Source organism: Hemicordylus capensis, chromosome 5, assembly GCF_027244095.1.
Source record: "Hemicordylus capensis ecotype Gifberg chromosome 5, rHemCap1.1.pri, whole genome shotgun sequence".
NCBI classification, from domain to species: Eukaryota; Metazoa; Chordata; class Lepidosauria; order Squamata; family Cordylidae; genus Hemicordylus; species Hemicordylus capensis.
Window position 1 is genome coordinate 172,667,418 of NC_069661.1, and position 20,069 is coordinate 172,687,486.

General features: G+C 41.2%; 1 protein-coding gene across 1 annotated transcript in view; it reads left to right on the top strand.

The window, feature by feature from the left end:
• The window catches only part of TFEC (transcription factor EC), a 67,236-nt gene that overhangs the window by 12,006 nt on the left and 35,161 nt on the right, over positions 1-20,069 (top strand). Inside the window, exons 2-3 of the mRNA XM_053251539.1 lie at positions 8,147-8,398; positions 10,194-10,289. Coding sequence (XP_053107514.1) covers positions 8,147-8,398; positions 10,194-10,289 — 348 coding nt within the window. The remainder of the gene's footprint in view (positions 1-8,146; positions 8,399-10,193; positions 10,290-20,069) is intronic.

Below are 20,069 nucleotides of genomic sequence, written 5' to 3' on the forward strand. Positions count from 1 at the left end.
GGCCTCACCCAGCGGTTTCATGTCGATGTTGAAAAGCATTGGTGACAGAATGGAGCCCTGAGGTCTCCATCCCAGCATCATTGAAATAAACTGCACTTATTCCCACACTACCAGCATAATGTTAGAAGGAGCCCTTTTCAGCTAACGGTGATCAACAGAGAAATTCTGCATGGACCATTGGAATTCTGAGCTTCATGTGAGGATTCCTGGTTTACTTGGCTGTGTCCTAACTAAGCAAGGTATACAGCTGTCTGCTTCAAGGGATGTGGAGAAACTGTTAGAAGGAGCTCTTTTCAGCTAACAGTGATCAACAGAGAAATTCTGCATGGACCACTGGAATTCTGAGCTTCACGTGAGGATTCCTGGTTTACTTGGCTGTGTCCTAGCAAGGTATACAGCTGTCTGCTTCAAGGGATGTGGAGAAACTGTTAGAAGAAGCTCTTTTCAGCTAACGGTGATCAACAGAGAAATTCTGCATGGACCATTGGAATTCTGAGCTTCACGTGAGGATTCCTGGTTTACTTGGCTGTGTCCTAACTAAGCAAGGTATACAGCTTTCTGCTTCAAGGGATGTGGAGAAACTACCTGTGAAAATTCTCTGAAATTTCTCCTTGGGAGAATCTCTGAAATTCAGAGAGAATTTGTATTTTGGAGAATTTTTTCTACTTTTCAACTTGGGCTTTGCTCTCCAATTTGCAAAATTAAGATAGGAATGGGAAGAATGAAAATTCAGTTTCTATGTTGCACACAAGTAGTGAAATCTGCATCATTTCACAATTTCTTGCCATCCTGCTTTGAGTGATGAAGCCAAAGTCAGTATAGATAAAGTGTCTCGTGCTGTGCAAATCTCTTTTTTTCCCCCAAAGAATTTTTGCTTTTATTAGTAATAGAAATAGAACAGGTTACATCTCTGACATTGACGTAGTCATACATGAATAAGAGCAATGACTTATCCACAGCTAAGAAAACAAAAAGAAAACACAGTAATAATATTTAAGTATACTTAAATGAGTAAAGATAATCTGTAAGAAAAAGAGAGTAGATCTAAAAACTAAATCTAATCATCAAAGAAAAAATAAAATTTAAACCTTTCACAGAACACTCCACTTGGACTTACTCAAACGATTCAGAACAAGATTAATCAATGGAGAAGAAAATGAAAATAAAAAACACTAGTTCTGCCATAACAGAAAAAGTGTATGTAATGTAAACACAAAACCACATATCCACCAATATTCTATAATCAAAATTCCCATCTCGTCCCATACAGGTGTACAAAACGCCATAATAAAGTAAATGACAGAAATCAGTTAAACCTTCAATGGTCCTTAACAACAACAACAACAATCCCGGAGAGAAAAATGGAAAGATATTATTTCATGAAGAGGAAAACTAACTTCAGCTGAGACAGATCTCTATAACCTACAACTGGGAGAATAGGCTATCGAGCTATGACACTAAGCTCTCTCTCCATACATACATGAAATCCTTCTCAATTTCCTTCTAATTGTTTGCATCACAACAAGTAGTTCATTCAACAGTTAAACTTCTCAAAGTACTATTATAAAAAAAAGACAATAAAAAAGACAATAAAAGCCCATGGAGAAAAATAAATATAAAAGAAAAATAATGAAAAAAGAAATGGGAATGATAAAGATATATATTTCTGAAAAATTGAAACTAGATTTCAATTAAAAGCTAAAGCTAACTTCAATTAATTGTTCAAAAATGCTCAAACCAAGACTTGAGAATTTGAGACGTGCTGTGCAAATCTCAGAGAGTACTGAGAGAAGTCACAAAAACATAAGAGAAGCCCTGCTGGACCATGCCCAAGTCCCATCTAATCCAGTAAACTGTTTCACACAGTGGCCCACCAAATGCCTCTGGGAAGCCCACAGGTAAAAGCTGAGGGCATGCATTCTCCTCTGTTGTTGCTTCCCTACAACTGGTATTTAGAGGGATATTGCCTCTGAGGCTGGAGGAGGCCTATAGCTGCAAACTAGTAGCCATTGATATACCTGTCCTCACTTAGGGGTTTGCACAAAACTGATTTGCCTGGTTTGGTTCGAGTCCAATCCAGACTTGAACCAGACTGGGCATGTTCGGTTTTGTGCCCTTGAACTAGAACTCTGGTTCAGCTCGAATTCGAGCCAGGAGGGGGTCTCCGGAGTTTCCCCCTCCACCCACTGACCTCCCCAAGGTCTTCTATGGGCCAATTCATCACCTTCTCAGGCTGGTTCGATCCTCTCCATTGTTGCAGTGGTCATTTTGGAGGCTGCTGCATATACACCCTTGCCATTTGTGTGGCCTGGGTCATGACCCCTGTGACCATGGCAGCACCCTCCGCAGGCTGCTGGAACCATTGGTAAGCTTAAATTTTTTAAAAAAACAACCCAAACATTTAGAAACATTTAGAGGGCGAGCTGAACCGGGACCGGTCCAGCTTGAGGCTGTCCTCAAGCCAGCTCGGTTCACACATCCTTATCCTCCATGAATTTGTCCAAGCCCCTTTTAAAGCCATCTAAGCTAGTGGCCATCAACACATCTTGTGGCAGAGAATTCCATAAGTTACTTATGCATTGTGTGAAAAGGTACTTCCTTTTCTTGGTCTTAAATATCTTGGCAATCAATTCATGGGATGGCCCCTAGTTCTAATGTTATGCGAGAGGGAGAAAAGTTTCTATCAATTTTCTCCACACCACGCATGATGTTCTTGACCTCTATCATGTCTCCCCTCAGTTGCCTTTTTTTAAAAAACAAAAAACTAAATAGCCCCAGGTGTTGTAGCCTTGCCTCATAAGTGAGGTGCTCTAGGCCCCTGATCATTTTGGTTGCCCTCTTCTGCACCTTTTCCAGTTCTACAATGTCCTTCTTAAGATATGGTGACCAGCACTGTACACAATACTCCAAAACGTTGTCACATGGTAGTTTTTTATACAGGCATTATAATATTAGCAGTTTTATTTTCAACCCCCTTCCTAATGATTCCAAGCATGGGATTGGCCTTTTTCATAGCTGCCATACACTGAGTTGACACTTTCAACAAGCTATCCACCATGACCCCAAGATACCTCTCCTGATCAGTCATTGACAGCTCAGACCCCATCAGCGTATATGTGAACCTGGGAGGTTTTTTTGCACCAAAATGCATCACTTTACACTTGCTAACATTGAACTGCATTTGCCATCTTGTTGCCCACTTCCCCAGTTTGGAAGGATCCTTTTGGAGCTCCTCACAATCTCTTTTGGATTTCACTACCCCATTTAGTTTGATGTCATCAGGAAATTGGGCCACCTCTCTGCTTACCCCAATTTCTAGATCATTTATGAACAAGTTTAAGAACACTATTCCCAGTATCAATCCGTGGGGGACCACACTTCTTAATTCCCTCCATTTAGAGATAACTTCTTACTTACTTCCATTTACTTCCCTCCATCCCCTGCCAACTGGGCAAAGAGGCACCTTTTAGAAGTGGTGATTCTCTTTATTCAGCAGGGGAAGAGCAAGTGACCCTATCCATCCCCAGCACAGCCTCCTTCCAGTGCCTGTTGCTGGTGTCTATCCTATGTTTCTTTTTTGATTGCGAGCCCTTTGGGGACAGGGAGCCATCATATTTATATATTATTTATCTATGTAAACTGCTTTGGAAGATTCTGTTGAAAAGTGGTATATAAATATTAGTAGTAGTCATAGTAGTTAGAGAACTGTCAACTCATTCCTACCCTCTGTTTCTTGTCCTTCAACCAGTTACCAGTCCACACATGAACCTGCCCCTTATCCCATGACTGCTAAGTTTTCTCAAGAGTCTTTGATTAGGAACTTTGTCAAAAGCTTTTTGAAAGTCCAGGTATACTGTGTCAACTGGATCACCCTTATCCACACACCTGTTGACACCTGTTGACCTCTCAAGGTTAGTGAGGCAAGATTTATCTTTGCAGAAGCCATGCTGGTTCTCCTTCAGCAGAGCCTTTTCTTCTATATGCTTAACAATTATATCCTTGAGAATACTTTTCATCAGTTTGTCTGGAACAGACATTAAGCGTTAAGCCAACTGGCCTGTAATTTCCCGGATGTCCCCTGGATCCCTTTTTGAAAATCCTTGTTATAGTGGCTACTTTCTGCTGGTACAGCCCTCCTAGAAACAGACCTAGAAAAAACCTGCTAGAAAGAACCTAGAAATACAGTCAAAAGTGGTCAAATCATTTTTACATTTACATTTTTATCACACTCTTCCTTCAAGTACATGGTTTCCCCCCTCCTTGCATGCGCGTCGGCCACTTCCAGTAGGATGCTGACTCGGGCTGCAAGGAGGTACGCTGCAGCCCTGCAGCAGCGATTTTGGGGAGAATGCTGGAGGGACAATGCAGCGGGGGAGGTAAAAGCACCCTACCTGCACTGTAAAGAAACCCCCCTCCACCTCCTGAACCGGCTCAAACGCCGGACACCCAAACCGGTTTGGCGATCCATAAAAGGACTGCCAAACCGGTTCGTGCACACCCCTAGTGCACATACATCAGTTAATTCTAAGTTAATTCATACATTAATTTTGTCTCAAAATTATTTTCAAACTGATCTTAACTTTTATTTTACGTTTATTGCTCTGAATTCAAAGCTGCTTTAATGATCAGGCGTTTACGTACCCTTGCTAACTGAGTAAAGAGGCATCTTTTAATGTAGTGACTCTCTTCTATTTAGTAGTGAGGAGAACAACTGTCTCTGTTCAATCCTAGCACAGCATCCCTCCAATGGTTGTTGCTAGTGTTGGCCTTGTATTTCTGTCTAGATTGTAAGCCCTTTTGGAACAGGGAACAATTTTATAGCTTTTTCTATGTGAACCATTTTGAGAACATTTTATTGAAAAGCAGCGTATAAATCTTCATCATCATAATGTATATAAACCATATTTCTACAGTGTTTTGAAGTGGTTTTGCAGCTGCACTTCTGTGTATCCCCCTTTTGCTTACCTTGAAATGAGATTCCTGATCATGCAAGTGGTCAGCTAACATAGATTTATAGCACAAGTAAATATACCAACAATTTTGCAAAGCTTTTTCTTTAAATAAAGGAGGGGAAGTCCCGACGATGACATTGCACAAGCTACTATGAACAAATGTGAAATTGAAACAAGTATGGCAGAAGGTGTTGCAAAGGTTTTCCAGTATTTTGCAATTTAATGAAGATACACATTCAAGGACAAAAACGAAATGTGTTTAACTTCTGTGTGTGTTTTCCTTAAAAAGCACTAGATGTGGTTGTGGTTGATGATCTGAAAAATAAAGAAAAAAGAAGCTGAGTCTAAGTGAAGAATGTTAGGCCTTTTCCCAGTAGCATGTGAGTATTTTTATCAGTTTTAGTAACTAACATTTTGGTGTCTACATCTCAGGTAGTTTAAAGTGCTGTGCTTAAATATTAGAGGCTTCAGCAGTTCAAGCTGTGGCTTTTGTTATAGTCCCGCTAAGGACATGATACAGCCAATTGATTTCAAGCTCAAGTTTGACACTGCCATTAACATCAGGGGCCAGTAAAGCTACTTAATTTTGGCTGTATTGTGTCTTATGTGATTTGGGTTATTTTCTCTCTTTAAAGTGGGAATAGTTTTCTTTTTGTTGTGGAGGAGTTATGGACAGAGGAAGGACTTGGCATGACTTTGCCTACTTGAACGACATTTCAGATAGCACAGAGCTAACTTGGATGATAGAAACTCGGTGGATCTGATGTATGGTAATAATGGCTCATAGCTGGATGACACTCAAATGGAAGAACAGCATTACGGTTTTAATCACAGGCTGTAGTGACAGCAGTGCCATTGCATCAATGTGTAGGTATAGGACTGTGCCAGGTATAAGACTGTGCTCCTCCCAAATTTGCTTGAAAAATGATTCTGTCGGAAGTAAGTTGAACTGACTGAGAATGGAATTGAAAAGTGTGTTAATATACTATAAATGAACAGTAATAACGACGCATATTTAACATGTACCAAACTGTGGCTAACATAAGTACGTGGGGCTTGGTTTGCATGAATTCATAGTTTGGATTGGATTTAAAACAACAACAACAACAACAGGCTGTAACAAAAACTTTACCATTGTTAAAATCTTAAGAACAATTTGAATACACTCTGTTAGAAGAAATTGGTCATTAGTCACATTACAAGAAAGCCAGAGGGTGAATGTGACAGTACATATTTGTGTACTCAGTAACCCCACAGTGGATACATTACAGGAATGTGGCAACGTTCTGAGATGGGAGTTGTTTGAAGTACTGGCTGTCAGTCTGCGCAGTCAAAGGATGGCCTAGTCTCATATAATTAGCTGTTTTTTGGCATGACCACTTAATTTATAAGGTCTCTCTGGCTGCTCTAAAGCTTTATCCATTCTTAACAGAAGCACTGTGAGCTCTGCATTGCTTGTGGTCGGTTAGTGATAATCTAGCCTGCTATTTCTGGATTATAATTTGTCTGATTGCGCCAAACCTAAAAATGCCTAATTTGACAGATTGCTCTTATTATAAGGTGAGCTAAAAAAAGTTATTGAATTGGTTTGGGTGGTGAGTAAACCTCTATGTTCTAATTTTTCCTCTTCAAATCAATAATTTTTATCAGATTCCTTTGTGGGTCTACTCAGTAGTAAGTCTCACTGAGTTCAGTAAGACTTACTCCCAGGTAAGTGTATAGGATTGCAGCCCTATTTTATAATAAATGCCTCTATTATTGGAATATGTTGCAATGTTTCTTATCTATATGTACATAAACATGGATAGTTTAGGCATATGTTTTGGCTGAAGTAAGGCTTCAATAATGTTGTTCACAGATGCACTGAGATTATGTTAAATTCTAGATAATGTATATTGGCTGTATTGCTCCTTGCCAAAATATTTATTTCTGCCATTAGAAAAAATAGCTGTGTAAGGTAATTAGTTTGGGCAGCAGATAAGACTGGTTGGTTTGAAATGTTAGAAGCCTGAGATTCTCTGTTTGTCTACAGGTGTAGTAGTACTGCTGATTTGATGTGAGTAACAGAGAGATCCACTCTCCAGTTAAACTGAGAGTTAAATTAGAGATGTGCAAAAAATGTGTCATGTTTCCTTTTTTTTTTAATGCAGCTAGATCAGGACCACCATAACAGATTAAAAACACAGTATATGTGGGAAAGATAGGTTTGACTCTTTTCACCATGTGCTGAAAGTGAAAATTATGCCTCCCAAACTGCTATTTGTGCAAATATATTTTTGTTTACTGTGGCAAGTAACAGCTGCAAGTAAGGATTTTCATCAGGAAAATTGGAGATGAGGCCACAGCTCAGTGGTAGAGCATCTGCTTTGCATGCAGAAGGTGCCAGGTTCAGGCCCTGGCATCTCCAGGTGATTCAGGTTCAATCCCTGATCTCCAAGTTCGATCCCTGGCAACTGCAGAAAAGACTCCTGCCTCAGACTTTGGAGAGCTGCTGTCAGTCCAGTGATGGAGTGATGGAGAGACAGAGTAGGCAATTGCCTATGGCAGCAAAATTTGAGGAGCAGCAAATTTTGCCCCTCAAATTTTGCCACCCCTCTCTGTGGGCAGTGGCGGCAGCAGCAAGGGTGGAGTGGGCGAGGAGAAAGTCCACCCCCTTTTACCTTATTCCAAAAATAGGCAAACATTTTTTGTTTAAGGTAAAAGGGTGGCAAAAGCATTTTTGTCTATGGGCAGCCAAAAGCTTAATCCACCCCTGTGTCAGTCTATCTATGTAGACAATACTGAGGTAGATGGACCAATTCAGTATAAGGCAGCTTTCTATGTTCCTAATGGTGTGGTTGTAAGGATTAATTCTCCTTCTCCCACGCTATGATGCTGATCTGGAGTCAGCACCCACCCCCACCAGCTGCTTGCTTGCTTGCTATTTATTTATTGCATTTATATACCGCCCTATATATATTTTTTAAAAAAATTAAATGAAAAGATGGTATTTTGATGGTGGATTTCATATCACCTCAAGTCTAACATTCTTGTCTTTGAACCATGGAACACAGTGAGCATACACAAGTTTTGAATGGAAGAGCTCTTCTAGATCACACTACCAATTTACATAAGCTGGGATTTACTCTCTCACAATGATGTTATTCAAACTCTTCTAAAAGGAATAACCATTTGTCATTTTCTTTTCTTCATAGGTACAGACCCACCTGGAAAATCCAGCCAGGTATCATATTCAGCAGACTCAGAGGCATCAAGTGAAGCAGTACCTGACACTCGATACCAAGCTGTCCAGCCAAACGTTGTCACTATCTCATTCCCATTCAGTCCATTCTTCAGGAGCTACACCTATATTAAGAAGTGGGCATATGCCTCCTGCCAATGATATCAGCACTCCTGGAAGTCCAGTGACCAAGTTACTAGCCCTTGGAGAAGAACATGAAAATGCGGTATGGCATGTTTTTGTGAGATAAACGAAAGTCTGGTGGCTGGCTTCCTAGTTTGATGGGGCTGGCAAGATGAGGACTTGTTCTCCAGTTTCTTTAGTATTGTTATGAGCTACATCTAAATAACATCTAAAGGCTTCTTTAGACGATTGTCCTATTAAGTAGGATTTTGAGGTGTGTGCATTAAGATCCAGATGATTGAGTTAAATATAATTTCTTCTCATGGCTAATAAATAAAATTTGCCAAGGGAAGATCAGGTAGATGGCTGGAGGTGATAATTATTAATGTCTTATTAAGGAAAGGAAAGGCACCATTGAGGCTCAAGGAGTGAGACCACTATTTTAAAAGTCTTCCATTGCTCCCGCTTACCTAGATACTACAGACCTGTTTCAAACCTCCTCTTTTTAAGCAAGGTGATAGAGCATATGATGGATGTGCAGCTGCAGAGGACCTTGAATGATATGGATTAACTACATTCTTTTCAATCTGACTTCCACCCTTAGTTTGGGACTGAAGCTGCATTGGTCACTCTGGTGGATAATTTATGCCGGGAATTAGATGAGGGAGTGCGTCCATGTCAGTTCTGCTCAACCCCTCAGCAGGTTTTAATACCATCAACCATGGTATCCTTCGGGATAGCCTCGGGTATGGGGCTTGGGGGCACTGTTCTGAAGAGATTCTGTTTCTTTCTTCAGCAGGAGGGTCCAGAAGTTGGTGCTGGGGGACTTCCACTTGACCCCTTGGCCATTGTTCTGTGGGGTCTTGCAAGGTCCAGTTTTATCTCCCATGCTATTTGGTATCTACATAAAACTTCTGGTAGCTAGGGTTTTGTCCAGTGCTGCTTTTTAGGAGCATGTTATGCCCATTCCCCTCATCTGCTGCTGCTTCTACACTTTTTCCTGGTTACTGCTGTTTTTTCTTTCCTGGATTCATCACATGTGTGATCCCAGCCAATCACGCATTACATAGTAAATGATATATCTTAATGACTACATAATATTATGTGGACAATCAGATTTGGCTATACTATGATGTCTTGAATGTCTTACCCTTGCTAACTGGGAGTAACTGGCCCTATCCACCCCCAGCACAGTACCACCAGTGACTGTTGCTGGTGTTTATCTTACATTTCTTTTAGATTGTGAACCCTTTGGGGACAGGGATCCATCTTATTTATTTATTATTTCTCTATGTAAACCACTTTGGAAACTTTTGTTGAAAGCAGTATATAAATATTAGTTGTTGTTGTTGAATGACAAAGTCAACTGAGAGGGAAATGCTTTCCAGATTAGTCACATATGTGATCCCAGTCAATCAGTGATCATACAGTGAATAGGATAATGAATGCTACATTAAACTGCCAAACAGATTAGGCAGAGGGCAAATGAAGGGGAGGGGAAGAAAGGAAGTGTATAAAAGCAAAAGTGAACCTGCTTACGAGTGTTGCCAGATAATTTTCAAAAGGTGGGATTTTTGACACTTTTGAAAATGTTTCCCCAAGTTAGTGTGGTTTAGCTCAGCCTTTTTCCAGTGTGTTACTTATGACACACTGAACAGCTTAGAATGACAAACCCTTTGCTCCCAGGTAGTTTCCCCATTTCACCAATTTAAATCTGCTTGGCTTCAGCATTAGAACTATACCATGTGCCTTCAGATCATTCTTTGAAAGAGAATCTTCAGGAAAAAAGAGTAGACTTTTTATGTCAAATATTAGTTATTCATTTTAAGATTTTAATTTAATGTTGTACTTTAGGTTCCTCTGTTAACCATATTCTCCTTCAACTATTGTTTCATTAGATGGAGGAGGTCATTGATGACATAATCAACATGGAATCGAGTTTTAATGATGAAGGAATAGGTTGCACTGAAGCACCACTGCTCATGCAAAGAACTGTAAGTCATTATTGACATAGTGTTTTACAAATGGAAAATTCAGCTGAGAACTGTAGTTGAATATTGTAAACAGATGAAATATGTTCACTGCCTTCCTCTCTAGTATAAAACTACCTGAGAAAAAAATCCTTTTTACTGGCAAATTGCAGAGTGATGGAGCGGGCAATGGAAAGCTACATTGTTGCAAAGTTGCCTATCAGTGTTAATTGGAGTATTGCTTTGAAGCTATTCATCCATATTCCTTTTGTTCCAATTCACAACTTCTGCAAAATTAAATATCTTGATTTTTCATCGGTCATACAGAGGTTCACTGAAATCATGTGGAATTTTTGCCATTGTCAAGAGAATCTGACAATAAATAAATAAATAAATAAATTAAACATATAGAGTGTGCATAGAATGCAATTCAGTAGAGTTTCGTTTATCCAATATTGGCAATAGGTAGTGGGCAATAAAGCCACCAAATGGCGCAGCGAGAAAGTAACTTACCTAGGGAGCAAGAGGTGGCTGGTTCGAATCACTGCTGGTATGTTTCCCAGAACTTGGGAAACGCCTATTTTGGGCAGCAGTGATATAGGAAGATGCTGGAAGGCATCATCTCATACTGCATGGGAGATGGCAATGGTAAGCCCTTCCTGTAGTCTACCAAAGAAAATCACAGGGCTCTGTGGTCACCAAGAGACAACGTCACAACTATAGTGGGCAATGGCGGCCTTCATTGTGAGAATCTATATCCCTTTATGGAACATTTCAAAATAATAATGAACATCTTATGGTAATGACATCTGGCAGGGGCAGCCCAAGTATTTGAGGCAAGATGCAAAATGCTGTCTTGCCTAATACCCCTAGTGGGGGCTAGGCCCTTTTCAAAACTGACTTTTGCAAGCTTTGAAAGTGCATAGGGAGCAGGGAGGGAGGAAGGTTGCTAGCAGCCTCCTCTTCACTCCTCATAATTCTTGCCAGTTTTGCAAGGCGTGTGTGAAGAGGCATATTTTGCAAGGATCATAACCGGTCCCCAAAAGTTGCTCCGATTGTGACAGTGGAGCCGCCTTGCTGATGCCTCAGTAACCTGAGGTGATTGCCTCACATTGCCACATGAAAGGGCTGCCCCGGATATCTGGAAACTGGTCAGGTTTTCTTTTTCCTTTTTCAGAGAAAATATTAAGAAACAGGTACTGTTTGTGCATTTAACACCCATTTCAGATTTTGAAGCTCACTGTTGTCAAATATAAAAAGAATAGAATACCTCTCTTCCCTTATATACTTTCCATTTTTATATATTAGCAGTATGTATGTATGTATGTATGTATGTATTTATTTATTTATTTATTTATTTATTTATTATATTTGTACACGGCCCCAAACTTAGGTCTCTGAATACGTCTATTATTCAGTTGCTTTTTTAATTTGTTAATTTATTATTGAAACAGATCCTGCCTTCCAGCTTCCCAAAAGGCCTCAAAGTAGCTCTCAAAAACAGATCAAACTTGCATAAGAGATGAACTGATAAACATTATTAATTATATGCCACTCATTGCAAATAAATTATTAAAAACCATAAAGATGAAATAATTAAAATTAATGTCACAGTCCTTCCCATCCTGCATATGTAGAGCCTAATATTTCAAAGTGTTGGTCTCTTACAAGCTCATTTTCATGCTCAAACCTGTTCCGTTTACACCTTAGCTAGTGCAGTCTGATGGGACAAGTTCCTGTCAGTAATTGCCAGTGTCATCAGATGTTCATATACCTTTGCTGGGAAAGCGTCAGACTAAATATTAACAACCCTGCTTGCTTATCTTGGGCAAGTTTAAAAGACCGCACAAGACAACATCAAGGCAAATGCCTTTGTCAAGCACATTTTTCGCTAGATTAAACTTAAAGTCCAGGGAAGACTCAAAGTTCACCTTGATATATATGAGGTTCAGCAGCATTGCCTTAAGCAAGTGTTATTTACAGGCTTTGCGGAAAGAGAAATGAACAGGAAACGAAAGTATGAGAAATACACCCTCATAAATTGCTATGCTTATATTGTGGAATACACCCTCTTAAATTGCTATGCTTATCAGAATGGATATGGAATCTTTTCTTCAGCAAGTTGGTTAATGTTCTGGGCACTTATTGCTACTTGTGGGTTCAGACAACTGCCTGCAAATAGTTATCAAGTAGGAATAAGAGGATCTGGTAATCAAGTGGTCTTGTTCAATACATGTGCTGTACAAAACACAAGTGAGCTGTGAAGACATGATTCTTTGTCATGTGTTGAATTTTTGTGAGATTTTATTATCATTGTGAAAATTGTTATTTCAGAAGGATGAGGTAAAATGTTTGCAAGAAAAATCCTAAATTACATCCCCCCCCCATGCTTCTTCTCAGCACAATTTCCCCAATCTGCTGCTGCTTCTTTGGCACCATCCCCCTCCCCATTTGACACAGCTTCTTTGCTGCATGATACCAGCCAGTTAGGGATTATTTAAAGATGATTACATCACAACCTCTTATACCCAGTCTGATTTGGCTGCATGATGATGTCATTGCTACATGCTGTACACTGAAACTTCCATTTGCCTCAAACCTGCTCCAGTTGCTGATGATTCGTTGATAGAATAAGAATGGGGATGTACATTTGAATTCTGCCCCAGTAGTCAAATAAGTGCAACTGGGTTGGAAGAGCAGGACTGTCAGCACAGTTGCTTTGGATATGAGGGCACGCACAATCTCTCTTTCACAACAACATCCATCTACATGTAAATAGTTTCCAGCTCTTGCAAAGAGGTGCACGATATCATCATAATAGTGTGCTTATTTGGTCCATAGACATTTCCCCAGGTGCAAAATTTCCAAAAATGTTTGCAAAATCTGACACCTTGTTCAGTTCATAGTGAAATAGATTTGAGCAACCACTTAAGACATGCTAATGTACAACAGTCATAGTAAAGCCTCTTTTGGGAAGGATATAATAGGCCTAACTCAATGTTATGGGTGTGTGTGGCTTCTACAGACCTGCATTTCCCCACAGATCTCCCAGATAATGAAGCTCTTCTCACACTTGGTGAGAAGTAGGGATGTGCGAAACGTTTCGGATACAAAACATTTTGTACCCAAAACAGCCTGTTTCGGGTGTTTTGTAGACAAAACAAAATGTCCCTGTTTCGGCTACAAAACTTTTTGTTGTTTCGGACCTCCATTTTGTGGTGATCTCTGAGTCAGTCTCCATTTTGTGTTTGACATCTCTTTGAATTTCCCACCCTTCCAGCCTTCTGATCGGTGACCTAAATCATGGGCTAACCTGCTGACAATATTCTCCTTGTTCTGCATTGGCTCTTTTGCTTCTTGCCACTCTTTACTGACCCCACATTGGCCAGGGGAAGGATTGCTAACCCATGGGGTACTGGGTTCTGTTGATTCTGTGGTGTTCTGAGTGTAGATTTTCTGGTAGCATATGAGAGTGGATTCTTGTTTTTCACTGAAAATCTCATATGCTACCAGAGAATCTACAATGAACACCTCAGAAACAACAAAACCCAGTACCCCACGGGCTTGTGGGTATGGGGGTGGTTGGCACCCTATGTGCACTACACAACCCCTCACTCTGGGCAACCCCAGTGCCCCCCAAGTGGAATTATGGGGCTTCTGAAACCTAAACCTCCATTATTCCCTATGGGAGAAATCTTAGACACGTAAGCTTCATCAAATCACAAAAGATCAGCCCTTTGCCCAATTTTTTTGAAATAATTCTGGAAGTTTCCTTGCCCCCATTCGGCACTACCACCCACCACAGTCCGCTCTGGGTCATCCCTTTCCCCTTGATTTGAAGCGATACATTTGCTGGAATCTCCATTATTCCCTATGGGAAAATTCTTAAAGATGTGTAAACAAAAAATTCACAAAAAATCAGCCCTTTGCCTAATTCCTTTGAAATTTGGCTGGTAGCTTCCACCCATTGGACACTACCACCACCACCACCCCACTCCTTCTGCCCTTGGACCCTTTTTAAAAATCCAAATCAATTCAGATTCAGAAAATTTGGGTACAAAATAAAATGGGGGTGTTTTGATTCGGATACAAATCGAAACAAGAAAATTCCAAAATGCACACCCCTATTGAGAAGAGCTTCTGTCGGGTCTGCAGGGAGAGCGGGCTTAGCCCACTCTCCCCGCAGACAATCAAAGAGCAGCCCTGAGGCCCACATGACTGCCGGCTCTGTCACGGAGCCAGCGGGGGCTGTGCAGCCCCAGGAAGTCCCAGAATGCCCAGTGCGAGTGCCCCAATGTGGGGCATCCTGGAGAGACCCCCGAGTCCGGGAGGCTTGCTTCAGCTCCTGGTTGCGGGGTCTACTCATGTGTCACCACGTGCCGTGGTGACACACAAGCAAAACATTGAGGCTAACGGAGCGCTCTCTCCATTAACTTCAATTAAGGAGAGGGTGAATTAGGCAGGCTAGCCACCTTGGGAGTGCAGTGCCTGCAAGCCCGGTGGTTCCCACGATCACTGGGAAGCAGGCTAAGCTCCCTTAGCCCACTTCCCAGTGACCGTGGGAATAGACTCAGTGTTTACAAAATAAAACTGCGTAATATATCATCATGTTCACATTCCCCCCACCTCCTCTCCCATTAATTGGCTGCTGCTTTCAGGTGTGGGCAAATGCTGAATGTGATGTTGTCATATTGCACATTTATTGCACTAGGCATCGCTGGAGAACACATGGGGTAGACACAGCCTTGCTTCCTCCATTAACATCTAGTCAGACCCTAAGCCTTCAGCGGCAAAATTATTATTAGTTTTACACAATCAAGACAGTTTATCCCACTCATGAACATCCTGCCTGTGGGATATGCAACAGCTTCAGCTTAGCTTCAGCTTAGCTTGCTGTATAGTTTCCGTACAATCTACTACAAAGCCAGAAGGGTCACTATAGTCTCCTCTCTACTGGTTGGGCTAGCTAGGAGTTTCTATTCTCTTTTCTGTTCCTGTTTGTTCCTGTTCCTTTTGTGCATGAGTCGGCAAGTTCACTACTGACCTCTTAGTGCCTTTGTTTCCCAAGTAAAGTTATCTTAAAAACCTTTCACTGGTATTTGCTCTGTAATCCACGCTGACAGAACACACCCTGCAACACTACCTATGAATGATGTGCTGGGCTGCTGTTGTAATAAGGAGTGTATAAATCAACTTTGTAGATGGAAGCATGGAAGGGAATGGAACTAACTAGCCACCTTGACATCATTACAACTTCTATAACATTCTGTATTCCAGCATGTATGTGTGTGTGTGTGTGTGTGTTGCAAGTCTAAATCTACTGTTAGATTTCCACAAAATTCCACAAAAAGCAGGGTACCCTGAGCTATGGTGTGTGCCAAGAGCTTTGCTTGGTGAAGTTGTGATGAGTAGTGAAATTTGTTAATTTTTCCATGCTGGTCTGATGATTTCCCATGATTTCATGGCCCTTGCAAATGCCACTAAAAGCTGTGCTTTACATAGATGTCCCTGCACTGGCCATTTTCCAAGCTCCTCTACATATGCTGTCTGAAGAGACTGGTGAATATATGCAGTTGAAGTGAATTCTGTGGTAATTTAGAAGGAATTCTGGGAGGGCTGTTCCCTTCTTTCCTGTTGAGCTTTCTGCCTTTGAACGGTAGGTGAAAGCTGTGAAGGGAAGCATTCCTTGCTAAAGTGTTCAGAATTTTATCTGGAGCTGCCAGTCACTTATAAATAGAAATGTGGTGGGACTAACCAATTCACACTGTCGTACATTAAAAAGACTGTGGACAGAGGAGAGAGGCAAGGAGGTTGTTAATCTTTTAAGAGAGGAGGACATATTTCTTGCAAAATGCCCCACATATTAAGTGTGTACTGCTAACTTACTATCATGCTATGCCATGTGACACATCTTTTGCTATCTCAAATAGTGGTAACCTATATGAGAAGTCTGACTCTCCTTTATTTCAAATAATTATTGTAACTGATGGCTTTAGAAAAGTGTCTTCCCTAATGGGGACCACTGTGGCTGAACCTCTCTTTCCTGACCTATTTTTCAAAAAGAGGTACAAATAGAGATAGGGAACTGGACAGGGCTTCTTTCTTTATCTCCTGCCACAGAACTAAAAACTGGTTAAGGAGCAGAGGCGCTCTTACTCCTGGATTTCTGGGCCGATGTCCAGGGCCTCCACAGCCACTGGGGGCCCCCAAATCCTCTTTAGTCTGTCCCGGGTGGTGTGGTCACCTGGCCAAGCATGATGATGCTTAATTTGCAGGGGAGGGGGGCCTCCAAAGGCCTTTAGGTCCAGGCGCCAAAATTACCTAGGTGTGCCTCTGTTGGGGAGACACCCTAAAGAGCTGATATATGGGATGAGGTCATAATCGTAGAATGAGAAGGCCAGTCCTTCCCACAAAACCAATATGTTCTGCTGAAGATGAGGTGGGAACACTCATCAAATACCTGGCAGTTAGATGCCCCACCACAAGGTCCTGTGGGGAGAAATGAACCACTTGTAGTCACTAAGTTGTTGCTGACCTATTTTATTATGGATTTCTCAGATAATGGTAACATTATCATCTAGGTGGAACAATGGTGTGTCTTAGGCCTCTCTTCAAATATTGCCTGCCTCATCCAGCTGCTCACTAAGTCAGGCACAACATGAACCTCAGTAGTTTTGCTTTCTATGTAAAAAGGCAAATGCTGTTATGGGAGTTATGACTAACCCCCCAAATCTAAAAGTTAAGGTTTTCTCAAGGTAACTTATGAAGCATGGAGACAGTGGTTAGCCATATTCTCAGGAGGGGTATAGGGAGCTTGCCTGTGGCCGGAGGGCGAAGTCCTGTGGTGGCTCCCTCACTCCTTTCTATTTGTAATTACGCACACAAAGTGTGCACACCCCAAGCCATATCCCCTGCATCTGACATCTGATGCAGGGGCATGGCTAATAGTGGGGATAGGGCCAGTCAGTCATCCCTTGCAGAATTTCCCCACTCAATGGTTTGTTGAATCCTTGACTGAGAGTTCCGTTCCCTGCCTCTGCATAGAAGCAGGGAAAGGAGCTCCAAGTCAGTGAGTCAACGAACTGCTGACTGGGGGAAACTTTGCAGGGGATGACTGTCCCAATCCCCAGTATTGGCCACGCTCCCTGCGTCTGACATCAGACACAGGGGATGTGGCTACTACCTTGGAGAGGGTCCATTCAGACCCTACCCCATTCTCCCCAGTTAGTATTTCATTGAAACACTGGCTGGCCAAGCTCCTATAACTGCCAGCTAGTGTTTCAATGAAACACTGGCCCCACACCACCAGCCAGTGAGTGCTTCATCAGCCAGCTGGGTGTGGGAGGGGCAAGGGGTGCCCTGGCTGAATGTGAGGAAGTGCCTTGATGGCCCCCACAGACCCTGGTGACCTTGTTCCATTGTCCCCACACCCTGATTTTCAGCCTTTCTGTTTGGGAGCAGTTTTAATATACTAGGCCAAATGATGAACTACCTGTGAAATAGCAGTTTTACCTTCAATTTAAAAAAGGAAATATCTTTTGATAGTTCGGATATCATTGTATAAGTATCTGCTTGAGTGGCAATAGACTAGACAAAAGTCAATGCATATTTTCTTGTTCATCTACTAGCTTCGAAGATTAAACCAAGCTATTATGGCTAGTTATACTGAATAAACCAGAAGGTAAATGATAAGAAAATGAAACAAACATTGAACAAATTGTATTGTAGTTAATAGGGGACATGAATGGGGACATGTCTCCAATTTCAGCTATCCACTTGACAGATGGAAATAGTGCAATTCTTAAACTTTATTAAGTCACCGTCAATGATGAGTGCCCTTAAAAATGAATCAATATGGTTGATGTTTAAATTGAAGGTTGCTAATATGCTCTTCTCAATCCAGGACAATTGTCACCAAAGCAAGTACTCTGCTGCCATTCAAGCAACATGCTTTGTGACTTGTCATTAATGGGGTAAAATTGGATGGAGAAGTCCTGTATTAAAATGGTCTTGCGCATGTTTTTTTGACCATATACGAGTCAACCAGCGTGGTGTAGTGGTTAGAGTGCTGGACTAGGACCGAGGAGACCCGAGTTCAAATCCCCATTCAGCCATGATACTTGCTGGGTGACTCTGGGCCAGTCACTTCTCTCTCAGCCCAACCTACATCACAGGGTTGTTGTGAGGAGAAACTCAAGTATGTAGTACACCGCTCTGGGCTCCTTGGAGGAAGAGCAGGATATAAATGTAATAACAACAACAACAACAACAACAACAGCTAATTACTTGCATGTCTGCTGCATTTGACGTCTGATGGCTGTTTCACACATGTAGGTTTCCACTTGATGTTTCAGCCACCAAATTATTATAATATTATTTATTATAATTTATTCAATTTATATACCACCCTTCCAAAAATGGCTCAGGGCAGTTTACATCAAAAATCAAAACAATTGAAATCAATTAATTAAAATCAAAACTATAAAAACAGCTTAAAACCAATTAACAGTGAAAACATTTAAACAGTTTAAAACCCTGGAGTACAAATGACAAACATGCATGTCTCACTGAAGAGTGGGTGATGTCTGCAGCAGCAAACCAAGGGGAGGAAGAATGGAAGATATTCATAGGACTCAGTGAAATGAGGCAGCATCTTTATTGATCAACAGCTTTCAGATTTTGGCATAAAGGCAGCAGGGGTGAGGCAGATGTTGCTGCACTGCCCAGCTGTTGAGAGGATGAACACTCTAGCCTGGATTTCAATGGCCGATGAAGTGCTTGTGCAATGAGCAAAGTTGTGCTTGATCAAGAAGACTGTGTAGTTGTGCTAAGTCAGTAGGAGTTTTGGATTTGTGTTCTTGCACCAAAGAATCCTGCAAAATATACGAGGTGCATTGCGGTTTTGCTTGCCTTGTTCCACTAGTACAACACTAATCTGGAATGCAAATTCCAGCCTTAGCACAGCAAGTTACCATAATAGACTTGTGTTAGCTCAAAACATTTGTGCAAGCACTTTGTTAGTCGGGATGTCAACCAGCCCAATAGCTGTTGCCCACATCTAAGAGGACCCCTAGAATGAGAAGCACACTTCTACTTTTCCATACCAAAAAGTAGATCACAGGGTATGAAAAGACTTTCATACGAGTCACCATGTAATGGAAGCTTCAAATGGCAGGCTATCTTGCAATAACTGCAGTGTCAATTGTCATGCAGTATAGCTGGATAAATCCATTCTGACTACCTTTTCACTGGAAGAATAATCATTTTCTTATTTGAGTCTTCTTATAATAGCTGGGGATAAACGATTAGAACTGTATGGAATTTAGTGGGCTTTTATCTGGATGATTTATAGCCTGGATTTTTTTAGTATTTATTTATCTTTTTGGGGTGTGTGTGTGTGTGTGTGTGTGTATAGATATAGTATTTATTTATCTCTTTGGGGTGTGTGTGTATACACTCTCTCTCTCTCTCTCTCTCTCTCTCTCTCTCTCTCTCTCTCTCTCTGAGTCTTTAAGCTGGGATAGAATAAGGCAAAGACACACGTGAAGACGAATGAAAGCAGTCTGTGGGACTAAACTCTGCTTATTTTCAAGTTATTTTACATAGTACTAATGAATGCAGGCAGTAAGAAATTGGGGAAAGATGTTCACATCAACTTAACAGAGTATATAAATATTCAGTATATAACATTCTTACTGGAATCTAATTCAATTCGTTACGTTCTGCTTTCTTAATTTTCCTTGGATGTCTTATTTATTTAAATTATACTTGCAGTTGTATTGTCTAAGTCTGGCTAGTTAACCA